Source organism: Prinia subflava, chromosome 2 (assembly GCF_021018805.1).
Source record: "Prinia subflava isolate CZ2003 ecotype Zambia chromosome 2, Cam_Psub_1.2, whole genome shotgun sequence".
NCBI classification, from domain to species: Eukaryota; Metazoa; Chordata; class Aves; order Passeriformes; family Cisticolidae; genus Prinia; species Prinia subflava.
Genome location: NC_086248.1, coordinates 74,148,561 through 74,167,604, shown reverse-complemented (window position 1 = coordinate 74,167,604; position 19,044 = coordinate 74,148,561). Strand labels below are relative to the sequence as shown.

At 39.4% G+C, this 19,044-nt stretch overlaps 1 protein-coding gene and 1 long non-coding RNA gene across 2 annotated transcripts in view; one reads left to right on the top strand and one right to left on the bottom strand.

Moving 5' to 3' along the window:
• The first annotated feature begins 1,120 nt into the window (after positions 1 to 1,120).
• Positions 1,121 to 19,044, top strand: part of KIF25 (kinesin family member 25) — a 41,566-nt gene continuing 23,642 nt past the window's right edge. Inside the window, exons 1-7 of the mRNA XM_063390575.1 lie at positions 1,121 to 1,286; positions 1,967 to 2,032; positions 5,968 to 6,084; positions 7,987 to 8,125; positions 12,815 to 12,918; positions 14,130 to 14,218; positions 15,742 to 15,784. Of these exons, the coding sequence (XP_063246645.1) occupies positions 1,209 to 1,286; positions 1,967 to 2,032; positions 5,968 to 6,084; positions 7,987 to 8,125; positions 12,815 to 12,918; positions 14,130 to 14,218; positions 15,742 to 15,784 (636 nt within the window). The 5' untranslated portion in view covers positions 1,121 to 1,208. The remainder of the gene's footprint in view (positions 1,287 to 1,966; positions 2,033 to 5,967; positions 6,085 to 7,986; positions 8,126 to 12,814; positions 12,919 to 14,129; positions 14,219 to 15,741; positions 15,785 to 19,044) is intronic.
• Positions 7,972 to 19,044, bottom strand: part of LOC134547067 (uncharacterized) — a 28,929-nt gene continuing 17,856 nt past the window's right edge. The window contains exons 5-7 of the long non-coding RNA XR_010079354.1: positions 17,938 to 18,016; positions 15,703 to 15,826; positions 7,972 to 8,103 (exon numbers count right to left, since the gene is read on the bottom strand). This is a non-coding gene — a long non-coding RNA (uncharacterized LOC134547067). The remainder of the gene's footprint in view (positions 8,104 to 15,702; positions 15,827 to 17,937; positions 18,017 to 19,044) is intronic.

Genomic DNA, 19,044 nt, shown 5'->3' with positions numbered 1-19,044 from the left:
GAAGCTGGCATGTCTGTATCTGGTATACTTGTATATTTTATAGCCAAATAGTAAAATGGCTGCTTTCAAGACCATGTAAATCTTTTAGTGCAATACAGTAGAGTACCAAGTAATATTGCTAATGCATGTGACACTGTCACCTTGGAAACTCTAGTGTGAGACCCCCAGCCATAGCCTGGATGAATAGCTCCTGCTCTGGGCAGTTTCTCAGGAGCCCCACGCACCTGAACCCACAGGCCTTGTGCTTGTGCCAAGACCGGCCCTAATGCCGGCCGTGTTCGCAGTTACTAAACAGACTGTGGTGCATCACCCAGCTCAGCGTCACAGCAAGGTCAGCCACAGAGGCTTGCCCAGGGCTCGGCCTAAGTGGGGCTTGAGTAGCTCCAAGGGTGGGGACTCCATCACCTCTGCGGGCAGCCTGTGCCAGTGTTTGACTATCCCCACATTGTCCTTAGACTCCTGCCTTTTGTCCTGGCCCCTGGGCACCGCAGAGCACAGTCTGTGCTGCTCATGCTCTCCCATCAGGAATTTGCACATTTCCCTTCCTCCAGGCTGCGCTTCCCCCAGCACGCTCCGTGTAACAGATGTTCCTATCCCTTAATCTGCTTTGTGGCCTGACAGCCTTAGCCCAAAGCACTGATCCCCAGCTGCTTGGGGAGGAAGTCCTGTAGCCAATATCAGAGCTCTCGACTCTGTCCTTCTCGTCCTGGCCCTTTGCGCTGGTGCGAGGTTTGCGCCCCCGGGCCCAGGAACCGGGCAGCCTTGCACCAGCCTTGGGAGCGCCAGGCTTTCCTCCTGTTCCTGCACTCCCTGGTCTCTGAGATCGGGACGCTGCAGGCGGAGGAATCCCCGACCCCTCTGGATAATGGGTATGGACCTCGGAGGTCACTGGTCCCACGGGACCCTGCAGTCGGAGGGGCCCCCGCCCCACGGACAACCCGCCCGTTCCCTGCTCGGCCTCCCTGCTGGGGGCGCTCTCCGCCACAGCGCCCGCCATGGCCCCGCCCCGCCCCGGCTCCCTGCTCGCTGATTGGCTGGCCGCCCTGCCACTCAGGGATGAGGCACGGCTGGCGGGGCACTGGGCGGGGAGGGGGCGGGCCCGTCGCCATGGCAGCCGCGCTACCGCCCCGGACGCGTCACGGGTTAAATCCCCGCCGGAGCCGGAGCCGCGGGAGTTCTCGCTCCGCCTCGGCGCGGTCCCGGGGACGATGATGTGGCCGCGCCGCGGGCTCGACCCGAGCTCCGTGTGGGCGCAGCGCCTGCGGCAGCTGGAGCAGCGGTTGCGCGTGAGCGGGCGAGGGGCGGGCCGGGGCGGGGCCTGCGGGCGGGCACGTGCCGGGGCCGCGCCTCGGCCGCCGAGCGGGAGGGCCCGGGGAGCGCTGCTAACGCGGCTCGTTCCTGGGCGGGGTCCCCAATCCCGTGTGGGGGCTTGCTCGGTCCCCAGGCGTGAGAGGAGCCTGCTGCAGCTGGGGCTGGGCTAGAAGAAGAGTGTCCGAGCAGTGAGCAGCTCTCCTTCCCTCCGGCCGCACCGCCCCTCGCCAGGCGCCCTGTGCTAAGGGAGCGGCTGACACCGTCTAAGACCTCTAATAGTGCTGCCTTGGTAGTGGAGAAAGTATGTGCTTATGTATAAATAAATAAAATAGTGCCTTTCTAAGGACCACGGATCTGGAAGATGCCAGGAGGAGGTGGTTTCGCAAAGCCAGAAGTGCTTTGAATTGTGTACCTATACATTCCCACACAAGCAAACACCATAACAGAAAAGATAGAAATAAAGGAATATTAAAGAGTTTGTCCAAATTTTTGCATGCTCATATACAAATATTGTTGTGATTAGGAGATGGGCGTAGGTAGTCCATTGATCGCAGAAGTCTGAGAAATAGTGGAATACAGTAGTAAAACTATATTAATCAGACTCATATTTTTTTAATTTTCATTTTTGTGTATTTGGGTGGGTTTTCTTCCTTAGACCAAAGAAGAAAGAATAGTTGTCCTGGAAACTGAAAACGCTGCTCTTCATCTAAAACTTGCCGAGGTGACTGTTTATTTTTTTCAAAAAGATTTTCTTTGTGGAAATAAGAAAAAAAAGACACTGAAATCTGTGGATTCTCTTTTCAGGGTTTTGCCCACTTTACCAGTTGGGAAAATCTATGAAGGGATTAAAGCTCAGTATCTCTTCTCAGGATCATGAATAGTAGCAGTAATGATAGGCTGATTAAGTAACTAGAAGTCAGCTTGAATTGAAATATTTACTATTCTTTTAAATCTAGAAAGCTGAACTGAGGGGATGACTCTGGAAGCATTAAATATAGAATATTTCTTCTTACAGGGAACATGTTTGTCTAAACGACAATGGCAGATTTTTCAGGAATACTTTTAGACACAATTGGGATAGTGCTTTGAAAGAACTGTTCACAGAGTGCAGGAGAGACATTTCATTAGGAGCACACTTAGCAGGGCTGCCCTGCTGGGTGTGATTTTAGTGCTGCTGTTGTGGCTCATGTGCCTTGCCACACAGCATTCAGCAACAGCCAAATGGCCTCAGTGCCTTATGTCCTTCTGCAGAACCATCAGTTATTCCTAGATCCTCACTGAAATAAGGAGCAGCCCGTGATAATATTTGGGGCCTTCAAAGGGGGGATTTCAAGAGATTTGAAGAGTTTTGAATATAGATCTAGGCTGCTAGGTCAGAGCCAGCTGTGAGTATTAGTGGCGATACAAACTCTTGGCCAAGAGTTTCTAATCTGGGCTGAAACATTAACTGGTTGGGTGACCTCAGGGAAGCCATTTGCCCTCTCTGTGGGTTTGCTAACACCCGTGGATAAAAGTGGGTTTAACATTTTTCGAAGTCTAACTGGAAACAGGTGGTATATCTGAAATGAGTTTTTCTAGGTATACAGAAGAACACTAATATATTCTGAGGAAATGTTTATATTGTCTGTTCTGCTTTACAGTATTCATTGAAAGCCTTAAGTATTTCAGCCGATTATTTTTTGTCCTCACAAGCATAAGAAAGAAATTATTCTAGTCAGTAAGGTATATCAGAGGTAGGAAGGAGTTGCCTGTGTAATAGAGAATGAAGCCTCTATTTTCAAATAGAGCACTGGTTTATTTTATTGAAAAATGTACTGGAAGAAATGGGGACCTGCAGACACATGACGAGTGTGGGCAGTGCTACCACCATCAGTCAGAAACAATGTCAAATGAAATCCTTTGCCATTAACCCTGCAGTGATGGTTCTTGCACTGATTCAGGCAGTTATTTAAATACGCTTTAAAAATTTGCCTCTTCCTGGTTAATTTGCCCCAGCAATCTGAAAATATGAGCTGAACTGACATCTATGAAATAGTTTTACCTTAATTGAAGACTCTCTAATAAAAAACAATCATAATTGAAATTAGTATTATGTAAGGTGGTGCAATATTGCACCATATGTCCTAATATTCTACCGGCTGTGCTGGTGAGAAGAGCTACTGCCCTTGGCTGTCTATCCCTGACCCTTCAGGTCTGCTGGTGGAGTTGCCTGAGTGATTGAGCTGTAACAAGTTCAGCCACAGGGACCAGGGTTAACAGAGGTCTCATTCTTAACTTGTAAAGCTAATTGGATTCATTTTGGCTGGAGTGAGCTGGGAAGCTTTGGAGACAAACTTATGAGGATTGCCATAAATAAGGGTTTGCAGTCTAAATGTTTGTCTGTAGGTTGCATCAGTCTTACTGAAATGTTGTCTCCTGCTATAGACCTTCCCTTCCATCCTTGTGACAGTGATGGATTTCAGCACTTCTGTCTTCTGCAGCCTGGTACATTGTTATCCCAGCAGCATACTGGAGGGGTTGTTACTGAACATAGGAAGTCAGATTCTTTCTTCCTCCTTTTGCCCTGCTTTTTCCTGTTTGGAAGTCTCTTTACCTGCATAGCCCTTGCTTTTATTACCAGTCTTTGAGATCCTGACCCTGCAGCCTTCTTTACATAAAGCTATGTCTACCAGAATAGATCTGATTGCAAAACTGAGATTTCACTTTGGAGAACACTATTGTGTAGTTCAGTTTCACTTCTGCTTATAAGAAAGCTGACTATAAAAATGTTTTAGTTCATTTTTTGCTTCTGTGCTCAAACACAGCTTTGCAAGTGCTGGCCTGTGAACAGCTCTGGTGAATGTTTATTTTAGTGCAGAAAACCTCAAAATCAAGACAATATTTGTAATAAAGATTAACTTGACAGTGGAAGTGGTGCAATGACAATAGCATCGACCTTTCCGCTTTTATCTTAGTGTTGAGAAATGTGGAGGGTCAAGGGGAATCTGTGCAGATGGTGCAGATTAGGTGCTAAAAGGAGGTTTTAACTATCCTAAGCTTACTTAACAACAAGGCTCGAGTACTGCAATTGCTTATATACATATGCTCAACTTTTCACGTGTGATTAGAGATACTAATTCTGGTGCACTTCTCGTGTGCGTTTTTGTGAAGCTGTTTGTAAAAATTGCATCTGAATGACGTGAGTGGTGAAAATCCTAAGATTTTTCAGAGTATCTAAACACTGTATAGAATCAGTCTCAATATCTGGGAGCTTAATGCCTGTAACAATAAAAAAAAAACCCAAACTCTTCCTGCTATTTCTTGTAAGAACTTTTTCTATTAGTGCTAAGGTGGTGCATTGTACAGAGCTTCCACTTGCATGTGAAAACAGAAGATTCATGCTTTGTGGAGGTGAAAAAGCCACATGAAAATATTGCTTTCGATAAGTGAAGTACTTTTTTTTTGAAAATACAATCTTTCTTTAGCCTAACAGCTAGAGGATGTTGTATTGTTTTTGCCAACATTGCCTGTACTTTGCAACATTGCACTTAAATGTTTGCTTTTTACCTATTGATATTAGATGATTGGAATTGAATCAAATCCATTGTGTGAGTAGTAGATCTAGCTCTTTCATGTCTTTTGTTGTACTCTTCTATACTTTTGCTAATTTAAATAGGAGGGGATTGCAGTCACAGAGTATGTGGTGGGAATAAAGTAGGAAATAAGTCTGTGCAAAAGCCAAGTGCATTTCAAAAATAGAGGAAAAGGCAATTGGTACTGATTAAGAAATGATAGATGTCGACAGGTGGCAGAGGAAAATAGATGAAGCAGCTCATTTTAAGCACCAGCACTCTCAGAAATTCACAAAAATGCATTTCTTAGTGTAATACAGATTCTTCCATGTTGCTGGATTTCACAGGAAGTCTCTACCAAGATGACTCTTTTTGCATTCTTCCCTGTAAATATTTAAAGTTGCATTATTTCCACTTTTCTTTTGATTTCAACATCTCAAAAATTTCCCAAGTTGTCCATAAAAATTTCCTTTGCATAATAGGTAATAGACTCCTAGAAAGCATTCTTCTTCATAAACTTAAAAAAATTTCTTTGGTTGCTGTGTTCTCTGAAGACCCAGAGTAGGGCTTTGTTGGCCCAGCTTGGCACCATTGCAACCCTATGGATTGTAGTGGAGTTGGTGTTGTCAGGGGGCACAAAGTTGGGGGCTGTGTATTATTAACCACTTCAGGACTACAGTAAACACCTGTGTGTTTGTCTTTGTTCTGTTTCATGTCCTTCCACAGAACTTTCTGCATTAAATCTAGTTTCCAGAGACACTTAATCCAGCTGTGTAACCAGCCCTTTTCCCTAAGTAAAGGCACACTTTTAGCTCTTTAGATCCAGCTCAAGCATAAGTAAGAGGTTTAGGTACTGCAAAAGCATTTTAGTAATCTGGTGGTCAGGTTTACAACCCTAAGAAAGTAGAATTTTGTGATGTTGGCCTGTTACCATGAGGTGATTCTTCACATGACTCAGAAAAATGTAAAAGCAAAGAAATTAAGTATTGGCAACATCCTGTGTAATCAGATATTGAATTACAAATATTTACAGAGAAAAAGGGGACAGAATGCAATAGGAAACATGAGTGTTTTAAGTGATTTTTTGTGATTTTTTTTTTAATAGTATCAAGGGTTTGCTGGAAGAAGCACTAATGAAATATTGCAGCTCTATGCTGCTCATGACCAACAGATGAAACTGCAGAGGAGTTCTGTTGTAACCCAGCTGCATGGAGCAATAAAGGTAAGGGCATTTAGTAATAATGTAGACACAATCAATGTCTTAAGCATTTATGTGCTTATCAAATATAGTAAACCCCAGAAAATGGTGTGATATGAACCTGATCTGTGGCTTTCTTGTATTCACAAGAGACCTTACACTGAGGTGTAACAATGATTGCAGAGTGGTTGCTGTAATAGGCTGCAAAGCCACCTGAGAGGCTGGTAAAAGCTCCTGAGCTCCAGGATGTTACATATAGGATACTATGAATACCTGAGAAATATATTTTTATATTCAAAACTTTACAATTTCCCATTTGGCTGTCATACAGACCTCCCTAAAAACAGTAATATTGATATACTTTTACTTTATACTTTATACTTTAACAAGGTGGGCAAATCCTTTAAGAAAAGCATTTGAGAGCTCTACTGATTACTAAGAGTTTTCTGGCAGATCTCACAAGAAAAGTAGTTTGCTGTATGCTCACTCAGGTTTTAATTTTGCATCAGAAAGACTGAAACTGTTGTCCTAGTGCCAGTACCATTATATTTGCCTTTGTTGAAGTACTTATTTATGGAGTTACTCCATAGAGTAGTGAGTTCCTTTTAGGGACGCTACCAAATATCAGCTTTTCTCAGGGCAGCACTGAATGCTGCATAAAATGACTGACAAGTATCTCAGGAAAAAATGTGATTCTTATCACACAGAAGGATACAGCTTAACTGCAGCATTGTTGGACTAGATGATTGCTGTAGGTCACTTCCAATGGAACTGTACTGTTTTATTCCAATTACAGTGGTTCTGCTTTGTAAATTTTGTGGTGGTATTTTACATTTTTGGTTAGCTAGAATGGCAGAACAGCTTGTGATGCAATACCAGTGGGTTGAGGTAGTAAACTATCAGATGTCAGTGAATACTAGGAGGGAGCAAAGCTCTCTAAATAAAAGTCTAGATGAACAGTCATCCTATACCCATAATAATAATAAAAAAATACTCCTTCCCATTTACATTGTGTGGCTTTTGAGAGTGCAATATGCAATGATTTTTGTCCCTTTAGTTTAGATTACCTTTTTATCACTGAAAGTAATTAATTAATTCAAGGTCAGTACCACAGCTGGAAAAATAAAATGCCACAGAATACATAACTCTTTGTAACACAGGCTGACCATGAAATATCACAGTGTTTCTGTGACATGAGGTATTGTTAAGTTCACCTTAGAGATGGCTTTATGTGGCCATTTCAGGACATGGATGTCAAGAAGTTCACTAATCCTAAAATCAGGTCATTTTGTTTTTATTTAGGTGTACTTGTAAGTGAATATAGGCTGATCTTACAAACATTTAAAAGTCTCATTGTGTATATTATGCTGAGTTACATCCATGATACAAATACTTTTCTGAGCAACATCAGTTTCTGATCTTTTCAAAATACATCTCTTCTCAGAGGAAGACATAGACCTAGTCTATACAAGAAATGCCTTGAGTGAATTCCAGCAAATTCCTTCTGATCAAAGTGATGAAAATGAAAGTAGTAAGGGATAGATGAATCACAATTTTTCATTGCTAATTCTGGATATGACATAAAAGTGGACAGAGCCCACACATGTTCACACACTCTTATTTTTGTCCGATGAAATAACAAAGACTCTTGGTTATATCTGAAGCTGTGTTACGGTCAAAATAGGTATGAAAAAATGATAAGGATCCATAAAGTCTTGCTGAAACTTTTAGGAAATTACATTGCTAAATGTTTTGCAGGATCCTTCTCAAAACATACTGAAAGATACATTCCTGAAGACTTCCTTCCATCAAATAGAAAGTTCTTCCTGCCTGTGATATCTTATCATCATAATTTAGGTTGCATATTGATTCTTCTTTACTGCTGGTTCTGTGTCTTTATAACATATTTTTCTTCTTGCTGAGAAGAGGCTTAAGCAAGACCTGAAGAGCCTTCATTCATTTGTTCTTGAGCTTTCAAAAGACTTTCAACGTCAAAGCAAGACTTGTCTTTACCAAGTTCTGGCAGCAGTCCAGGGGATACAGCTGCAGAATGAAGCAATGCAAAGTAAGGCTCATTGCACTTAGATTCCAAACATGTAACATCAACAATGTAATTGTTCAATGTTACTAACATTAAAAGGTTGAGTTTGATTTTTGAGAAACGTGTCACTGAAATTGTATCACTTGTTTCTTGTTTGACATTAAATCATCAAGGAGTTCTGAAGCATTAGAAGAACTACAAATAACTCTACAGAGGTTATGACTGATAATTTGGATTTGTCTTTTGTGTGGATTACAGCTGCTATTAGACTGCTGCTGAGTTGGCTCAGATGTAATATTTTTAAACTGAAGTTCTCAGGCTTGTTGGCTATTTCAGAAGAGCCAAATAAAGAATGCTTTGCTTTATAAAGCTGAAATTTGTCTGCTTTTAACTGTACCAGGAAAGGACTTGGCTGATTTCAGAGTTTCTGAAAATACTGTCTGAAATAAGGATAGACTTGATTTTTAGTATTTTTGTATATTTGTCAAAAAAAAAAATTACTTCAAAATCAAAACCCACTTACATCTGCTGGGCTGTAGGTACTAACAACACATGGATTGCTGTTTTGGAATTCAGGTACTTGCTTGTTCATGTATCCATAGGAAAGAGAGCCAATGCACTGGTGCACTCTGCCCTCATCACTGAGGGTTAAGTGCGTTGGTCCTACCTCTGGATCCCATGGTGTGGATTTCTGTACCTGCTTTCAGTATCCTTTGATTCTGGTGAAGCTGCTACCAGGCCTGAGAATCCCATGAAACATGCAATGCTGAAGCTGTTTGACACACACCAGTCAATGTGTAATAAGTTGTTTCATTGAATGAATAATGAATAAATGAATTATTTCATTTTGGGACTGATTTGATTCCAATGGGACTCCTCATGTCAATAGCAACAAACAGATCTCTTGGTGATGGGTGTTTACAGAACTTATTCCTGTATGTTAAGTACTAAGTTATAATTTATTTGATTACTGTATTATTCTTGTAGAGAAAATGCTCCATCAAGGAAAAAACCCCAAAGTTGAAAATTAACTTTATCTAAAAAGCGAACTTTTCTATTATTGAAGCAGGGGGCTAAATGAACAAATAGGAGATTGAATTTGGCACTTGAGCCATGTAATGTAAATAAATAATAAATATTCCTTTGGAGGCCTGGCAAAACTGCATTGACTGTTCTCAATTTGCACTTCCTGGTGCATTGTTCTTTGAAATCATAATCAGGAGAAGCTTCCCTAAGTATAATAAAATAGTATGTTGGTACTTTGGTGGATGACTTTTGTTTTGAATTTGCTGGTTTTCAGTTCTCTGTCAAGTGTTTTAGATGGAGATTCTATTGTTAAGGTTAAATATGACCATTGGAATTGCCATCCTTAAATTACATGTAATCTTTTGTAGACAGAAAGCCCTAAGTATATATTCTGGAGACAGTATATATTACCAGTTTAATCTTAAAATAGAAATTGAAAACAAGGGAGAAAATTACAGAAGGAGCATTTGAGTAGGTAAATTTCAAGGTTGTAGTTGACATGCAAACAAACTATAAAACTTTCTTGTAATAACTGAGTAGTCCTTTGCTTAGAAATATTTATTCACAATCTGAAAACCAGGCTACTTTCACCTTTCCCACTGGAATTTAAGCAGTGGCAATTCATAAGACAGAGAAGTGCCCATTATTCTGTTGTTATATGCCTGTTTTCCTCATGGATAAAGCTGCTATCATTTTTGCTAAAAATATTGGCCACCAAACTGCAAATGATACTACTGAGACAGATGCAGTAATTCAGCAGATTTTTGGAAAGGTAGGAATTCATAAAAATTCAAGATTAGTTTTTAGATTGCTTCACCATGCAGATATCATCAGAAAGAGGAAAATGTGGTGACTTATAAGTCTAATGACTCACATATGCTTTGCAATTTTGGGACACTTTCTGGGCTGGAGAAGATTAAAAAAGGAGCTTCCTCATTTTGTCTAGGTGCTAGCACCTATGTGATTTGCTTTTGTTGGAGAAAGTGAGCTCTGCACTATGCTAATGACTTGTATTGGTGGAATGTGAACCACCATCATCTTTTATCCTCAACTTCACAAGTGATTTCCACCAGCTCAGCTGCCTTTTGAGAGCATTTCCCTTAGTGTGGAGTAGGGAAGTAGTAGAGGGACCTCGGATCCAGCAACAGAAATATTGTAGCAGCCCAAAGAATAATCCATAGAATGGTTTGGAAGAGATCTTTAAAGGTCATCTATTTTCATTCCCCCTTCAGTGAGTAGGGACATCTTCAACTAGATCAGGTCCTCAGAGTCCCATCCAACCTGACTTTGAGTGTTTCTAGGGATGGGGAATCCACCACCTCTCTGCACAACATGTTCCAGTGTTTCACCACCCACATTGTAAAAACTGCCTTTCTTACATCTGATGTAAATCGACTCTCAGTTTAAAACCTTTGACCTATTACAACAGGCCATGCTAAAAATAATGTTACAGTACAGAATATAAAATACAGCTGAGTTCAAAAGAAGTTTGGTATCAAGTCTATTGTATCATAGCTGCAGTATGTCCTAGAAGGCGTGATCAGATTGATCTCATTTTTAAAATGGACTCTAGACTGGCAAGAAACATTAGGATCCCCAGGGAGCTATGGGGACAACCGCACATCCATATCCCAGATGTGCTATGGCTGTGCTAGGCCATATGCTGCTCCTGTTTTTCATGTCCCTGTTATGGACCTTTCTGTTATGTTTGGGTAACTCTTTGTGAAACCATACACAAAACAGATCAGGGAGCTAATCCAGGACAGAATTTGCTCAGAAGGAAGGATTACTTTTAGACCTTTATGTGGCTGAGGAAACAATTGTGTGAGCGCAGCAAAACATCTGGTGCAGCATTGAAGGGGGTGGAATAAAAAGCTCTGGGACTGTCAGTTAAAGGAAAGGGACTGTAAAGATTACAGTCCCATGCATCTGCTTGCAAGACATCACAACTGTTAGACTGATCTTACTGTGATGGATAACACTAAAACAGTAAAATTGCTGGCATTCCCAGCTCCCAGAAAAATTCCATATAGATCAAAGGAATGGGAAAGGATGGGGAAAAGGGATGTTTGTAATGGCTGCATTCGTGTGGTGACTCCTTCTCTTGCCTAATGAAGGGTGTGTTATTACTGCTTTATAACAGATGTACCCAATGTCTACCACCAGGTTAAGGATGAAAATGTAACTCCTGTATAGCTTGCATCTGATGCCAAGCAGAAAACTAGGGAAATGTTGAATGAGTGTTTATATTTGTAACTGCATAACTCTACTTTAAGAAAAAAATAATTTATGTATTAGGAAACTTTTTTCCTTTCAAGACTGGAATAATGGAAGAGTACCCTCAGCATCTATTGCTTTACTGCTTATTTAAGAGACTTAGGGAACTCAAAGTGTGTGTACGCAAATACATAAAGGAAGATAATTACTTTGGAGGTTACTGAAATAATCAATGGAAACTAACCTTGTGTTTTAAAAATTATGATATGATTAGGGGTCAGTGACTGTAAGCAGCCCTTTTGAAAATTTATGGTAACATATTTGCATGGGATTCTCCAAACCAAAGCATGCTAGTAGTACTCCACATGCTGGATGCAAGAGAAGGATTTTTCATAGTGAAACTCCTAGACATTGATTCCCCATCTATTAATGTCATGCTTCCCCTGCTTGAGTGCACTTGTGGAGGAACACTGTGAGCTGGAGGTGAATGGCATGGGTATTATTAAAAAAAGATCTGAGAAATCTCTAGTGTACACAAATGTCCCTTTAAATTATTTCATTTTTAGTCTATACCAGAGAGATTAAACTGTATGTGTGACCATGCTGAGATACTAAGTCTGTTGCTTGCTCTGCAAGGTTGCACACACTGAGGCTGGTGGCCATCTTGCTCGTTCAGCTCCCAGACTCTGGTTTTTACTGCTTGATACTCTGCATCTCCAAACTTCTCACTAGTTGCTGGGGATATTGATTTCCCACTGGGGCTCCTCAAGGCTTGCTTTTTACACAAGCTTACAGTCATATAATGTGTTTTCTGGGCTGTATGTTTGTTTGAGGCCTGCTCAGTGTTTATGTAATTGGGCTGAAATAAAACCATTTGTGGAGTTAGAAGGCTTTTATAATGACCTGTACAAGTCCTCTCAGTTTGGTGAGAGACTCCCCAGGGTTCAAATGATCTATTTTTCCTATGAATTCCTCATGGAGTGATGGAGCTGTCTTAAAGAGGAACCTTACAACGGTTGTAAAGGATTAGTAGCACTGTAAGTGAGGCTGAGGATAACTGACAGGTTAACTTCTTGTAGTTACCCCACATGAGTCTAATAAGTGCAGATGTGCTATGAGCCATGCAAGTGACAGCCCCATCTAGCAGCAAGCTGCTTCAAATGTAGGTTTCAGGTTCCACTGGCAGGTAACAGCACTCCAAACTGACACAACTGAACTGCCTTTAAATATCTTACATTATTGATTGCTTTTCAAGACTTCACATGTGTACTTGTGGTAATCATTTGTAGCTTCACATAGCAAAAACTATGATGGGATTTTTCATAACTGTCTAGTAAATCAGAAACTAACCCTCCTAATTGAAATTTGGTAGAAGTTGAGAAGGTTTGTGCTTGTATTTCATGAGGTGCTACTGGACAATTCCTTTTGTAAAGTCATGGAGTTTATAGCTCTGAAACTGCTTTCTTCTAGTGTTTCAGATAAAAGCTTTTGATCTTGAGCAGTCTCTACAAGAGGTGACAGAGAGATATGAGAAAGAAAAGCAGAAGAGGAAGGCTCTACATAACAGCTTAATTGTAAGTATGTTTAATAACAGAACATTGGCTTATTTGGTTGAAATTAGTCCCGTAATTTCCTCACCAATATAAGTATATTCTTTACTTATATATCACTTGCTCCAGCTGTCTATATATGATGTGTTTATTTGCTGAGGCACATTTGTCTTATAATAAACCCCACTCCTTTCTTTTTACACAAGATCTTCCAAATGCACTCATGTCACCTATTGCCCTAAGGAGTATCATCCATTTTGAAAATAGTGGACAAAAGTTGAGTTTCTTCATTCTCTTCTCTCTAAATTTGCAGCTTCCAAAATTGTTTTAAAATTCTTAAAATTATTGACTTGATATTGCAAAGTAGTCATCTTTTATTTTTCCAAATATCTCTAGCTGTATCCTGCTTAACCATTAGTGATGCTTCATTTGGGATTAATTTTTTCCTGTTTGTACTTTAAATTTACTCTTCCTCCCATCTGCACAAATTACTAGTTTTGAGTTTCCTGATTCAGGACCTGATTTTTAGAAACAGAAGCCTCCTTCAAACAAATATTTTAAAGTCTTTCTACCTGGGACAATGAATCTCTTTGTTAAAAAGTACTTACCTTCTAAATTTTGCCTTCTGTTGCAGTTTACTGAGGGATATTCCCCAGAGCAAAGGGGCATTAATATCAGTGGTCAATAGTCCTCACAGGCAAGCTATATTCAGTCATACATATGAGAACTGATCACCAACAAAATGGAAGAGATAAACAGGTCTAAAATGGACTAGAGTGAAAAATCAGCTACTGGCTTTTTAATCATGTAGGAACACAGTGGAGAGGAAAATACACAACATATTTTGTATTCCACATCTTCCTCAGGACTGGTGGAAGAGAAATGGAGTGTGTAATGTTGTCTATTGAGTTATTAGAGGTGTCTGAAAAAGATCAGGTAAGGAGGTTGGAGGAAAAGGAAGGGAAAAATGGCTCAGATGTTCATTTTTTTTTTTTGTCCATATGAGCTGGAGAGGGCTACACAATTCCAGTGCTATGAAGAGCTCATACTTCCTCAAGTACTTTCTCCTCCCTTATTAAGAAAAATTATATTGATTCTATTTTTCTCCCCACAGAGTCTAGGGCTATGATGTGGTAAACACTGGCTTAAACATGTTCATGTCTGTTTGACAAATTTCAGTGTGTTTATCCTCTCCAGCCACACGTGTTAAATACAGCTTAATATTCTTATCCCAGGAACTGAGAGGAAATATCAGAGTCCACTGCAGGATTCGACCCTTGCTACCTTTTGATGATGCTGCTGGACATTCAGTATCACAAGACAGGTAATTGGTTTTGGTTGTGTTAGAACCTACCTGACTCATAATTCAAATACAGAAAAAACAATATTTATGTTTGTATGAGAACAACTGTGTCCTTGATTTTTCTGGTTTTATGTGTGTGGGGAGACAATTATGGTATCATAAAAATGAATTGCTGCTTTCTTTCTCCTGCTAAATTTGCTCTAGCCAATCTCATCCCCCAGACTAAAAGTATGTCTATCTCAATAGAAAGCCATAGTTGTTCTGCCAAGCCAGGATTATCCTTGGCTTGGCAAAAGTAACACAGCTGCAATCAGTTTAGAGTGTATTCACTATCCTATACAAATTCTGGGATGCAGTAATGTGAGAGCTGCCAAAAGTCGTGGGTAGAGAAACACACTCAGCATTACAATTGTTTTGTAATGCTATAGAACACATTGGCTGTCACCACAAACACTGGTAATTCTATTTCAGTCTAGTTTGGCTCTGCATCCCTAATTTATAAAACGTTTACTGTAGCTGATGTGTCAAAACATTCCAAGATCCAAAAGGAAAAGAGGGATTAGATGCAAGTATCTGCTTAACAGGCTGCATTCTCAATAGATGACTAACATGAAAGAAAGTAGGGATTGAGTGCATACAAAGAAAGAAAGACGGGGAAAACTAGGTGGGTGGCTAGAAACCAGTAAAATTATCATTTGCTTTATCAGTAAATAGCTGATTTGGGGCTTTCTTTTCCTTTTACTGCCTAGTAATCCTAAAAGAGCACATTCATAGTTTTAAAATTTATTAATTTTTGACAAATCTTACCAAAAAAGAGATTGTTTTAATTAAAACAATGTCCAAAATAACAGACAAGTTATTTCAAGAAGCCTGGATTGAAACTTCCATTAACCTGTGCTTGGTATAACTGGGAAGGAACCCACTCACTTTTTTTTTGTTGCAGTATGAAATAGTGCAGTCAGGTATTGACTTACAGTATAAAACAGGATGGACTGGGCCAAACAAACAAATGTCAAGAGTAACTTTTCTTAATGTATCAAAAAGTAATTTAAATAAAACTCATCTGTAAAACTATGGACTGATTCTCCAAAAACTAGCACACATAAATAGATTTATACACCTCAGTAATCCCAGTCAGTGTTTGGACTAATCATGGATTCAAGATCAGGGACAAACACCTGAAAAGAGGGTGTTTTTCACTATAATTTTCTAAAGTGAAAGCCTCTTGTTACAAGCTCATGCAACAATATCAAAATAATAGAATGGCTTGCATGTGCATTCATCTTCATTTGGTTTGTTCTAAATGTCTTTTCTAAAGCAGATTATTTTGCTTGATTGCACTTTAGTTTGTTCTTTATTCAAAATTAACTGTGGTGTTAGTATGTGCCTAGGGTACAATAATAGTGGCTGTTCTGAAAGGTACTCTTCAGACAGTGTGTAGTGCACAGACACTTCAAATATTTTTTTTCCTCAGCTAAGTGGAACACTTATGGTTTGAAAGGTACCTCTTTTCCCCTTATTGATGCTTTTTTCTTCCCTTACAGGCGAAGAAACTTTTCAGAAAAAGCAGCATATGCAGCTGATGATGTGAGTATTTGATAGTGGAATTCAACAGCAGATTCATAGATACTAAAAGAAGAAACAAGAGGGGCATTAGAAACATGAGTTTAAAAAAACCAAAACAACAAGGTCAGGTGGTGCTCAAATTTGATTACCCATGAGTGCAATAGCAGGTGGTTTGTGCTATTTTCATCCTCTTTGTAGTGGTCATAGCTTGGAGCTTCTGCTGGGGCAGCCATCCTTTAACTGGAGGTTGAATGTTTGCAACAGTCAAACTGCTGCTGACTTCCTGCTGTCAGTCCCTTTGAGCCACTTGTATGTGCTGTAGCTATTTCTAAAATTATGTCAGACTTTTTTCAAATTTTACTATTGCAGCACAGCTAATGCATTGGGACAGAAATCTGATACCTCATGAACCACAGCAGCCTATGTGGTGCTGCAGTCAAGCATGTTAAAGTATCCTGGCTTAGATCCATTGGAGAAAGAATGGTCATTGAGGCTGCAAATCCAGATGACATTCCAGCATTAATTGAGGCCATTACCAAGATATAAAATTTAAAAAGGCACAGTAGTGTGAGCTAAGGTCAAAATATTAACTTGGGTTTTAATTTTCATAGCTGCCATAGTTCTTAGTTGGCTGCTTAGTTGGCTGTTACTTACATGGTGATGAGCCAAATTTTCTTTTATAGTGTAGTGCTTAAAATATTGCTGAAGTGACCTACAGTATGTTATGCATTTAAATCTCCCAAATTATAGTTTCATTAGGCAGCTCCCACTTGCATACTATGGATAATTATATATATCCACATCTATATCTATATGTGTGCAATTAGGTAACTAATGGAACTCATAAAGAGATGAAGAAAGAATAAATATGTCAGGAGAGAAAAAACAGGGATCTGTAATGGTAGACATAGTATTCTGGATATCCTGACACATTTATTGTACTATAAAACACTGCAATCATTTCTGACCTGTTATATTTTATTGCATGAAGATGAAATTAGGCAATATTAAGATTTTGGATTATTTCATATAGATATCTGATGTATTACAGTATTGATATGTTTATAGGCAAGACAATGTCTTCTTACGTAGTTTTAGTTTGTGTGAAAGAGTGACCTTCAATATGCTAATCGTATTAAATATTTCAGGAATAGAAATATAAGCACGAGTTTGATTGAGAAATGAAATTTGCAAAATACTAACTTCCTGGGTTTGGAAAACACAACATAGACTTCAAATGTTTTATTGGTTTGCCTTGACATTTATTTAGTTAAAATACTTTGCAGTTTTGATCAAACACCTGAAGTCTTTATGTTATTTTCGTAATGTGAATTTTTCTTTAAGAAAAAAAAATTGTTGGAAGAATCTTTCTTACAAAAAGCGGTTCATTTAGACTAATCTTACAAAAGTAATGAACAACAATGTTTATTGCCTGTTTACTTTGCTGTTAGCAACTGAAGCTGTTATGCTTGTGGCTAGGATAAATGTGCAATTTTCAGATTAAAATATGGGGCTTGACTTGTTGTTGCGACAAAGTCAAAGATTATATTTCTGGAAACAAGTTAACCAATTCCCAGACAATGATTTAAAGGAAATTTTAGATCAAGATGAAGGAAGACTCTTTGTGGTAGAGATGCTGAGTTTATTAGTTTTCTTTTTAGATCATGACTATCTCTCCAGGTTTTTTTTTCCTGAAAATACTTTGCGTGTAACATAACTAGGCAGCTATTAGCCATGATTGTGTTAGAAAGCAGAACCACATTTGAAGCCATATCCATGGAGACTACATGACTTCCATTTAGTCTCTGAGTGGGTTTTTTTGTTTGTTTGTTTAGAAATTCATATCATTCTTAAAGACACATGATCTTTTCTAACATATTGTTCATCTTGTCTAGGGAAACATTGTTCTAATTTTAAGTCTAAAAAAGGCTTAAGGTTTTACTAGATGTACAGAAGAGTATCGCATTTTAGGTTTTGAGTTACTTGAAGATTTTGGAAGTTTTCTTTTTGCTGTCCTGTGTATGCTCAGCTCCTCAACATAACATCAACAACTGTCTGAGCCTTTCTTCTGAAGCTTGTTGTGCAATAACCATGGAGAGTGAGTACAAACCACACATCAGGTTGAACCTCTCCACACAGATTAGGACACTGAACAGTGCTGGTATTGTCACTACCTGGGAAAATGAGCAGATGAGGAGGTGCTGAATGCAGACTCTTTCTGGTGGTGAGAGGCCAAGGGGGAATGAGTGCAACCTGAAATACAGAAAATTCAGCCTAAACCCGCGAAGAAGCTGTGAGAGTATAGAAGAAGCTGTGGGCATAGGTTGCCCACAGAGGGTTTGGATCTCCATCTTTAGAGGTACCCAAAACCTGACTGGATGTGGTCATTACACATGAAAACTTGCCTATTAACAGTCAATTCCTTTGTTTCTATGTTATGCAAATAGAGTTTTTTTCCTCTTATTTCTCAGCTTAGAGAAAGCTGGTCTGCAAGTAAATTTGATATCTCAATCAGAAATGTATTCCATCATTCTATATATTTTTCTTTTATTTTTTTTTTTCCTTTTTCCTTCCCCCAGAGCCTGTTGGTTACTGATCCTATTAGAATTTTTATGTCAGGCCATTTTGTAGCAGTGTTGTACTGACATCTGTACTCAGCTAAATTTGTCACTACTGGGGTGGGTAACAGCTCATTCTGTAGAGTAAGTGCTTTGTCATCATTAGGTCAATAATTATACATTTCTTTTCCCCAAAGAGGTAGAACAACTCATAAACTCAAAGGAAGAAATGTGGTGTTTATTATCCTTTTGCATACTGGACATACTGTCACATGATTGTTATTTGCTCAGCTTTTTATAACTTCAGTCTGGCAATACTTATTTGAAGGTCACTAGTTCAGCACTCCAACCTACTTGTCTGAAGCACATTGGGAATTTCAGCAGTCCCATCAAATGCAGTAATGTAACCACAGGTTAGTAAGATAGAAAATCTCCTTGAATGGGATTAATTCTTTTGTGTGCTGGAGAGCTTCCACCCAAGTTGTTGTAAGCCCCCACATCTTTTTTCTTTGCTTTTCTCAGCAATTAAACAACATTTGCCATGAGGAGCAGAAGAGCACAGAATTTGCTAGCTAAGCCACATCAGACTACTGTGATTGTACTCTGGTAAGAGTTTAAAGAGCTGCTTGCATATTTGTCAGACTTACAAAGTTACTGTATAACTCATCTGGATTCCACTAAAAACTCATGGAATTCTACAGATTGTTGTAGTGCAGCTCTTTC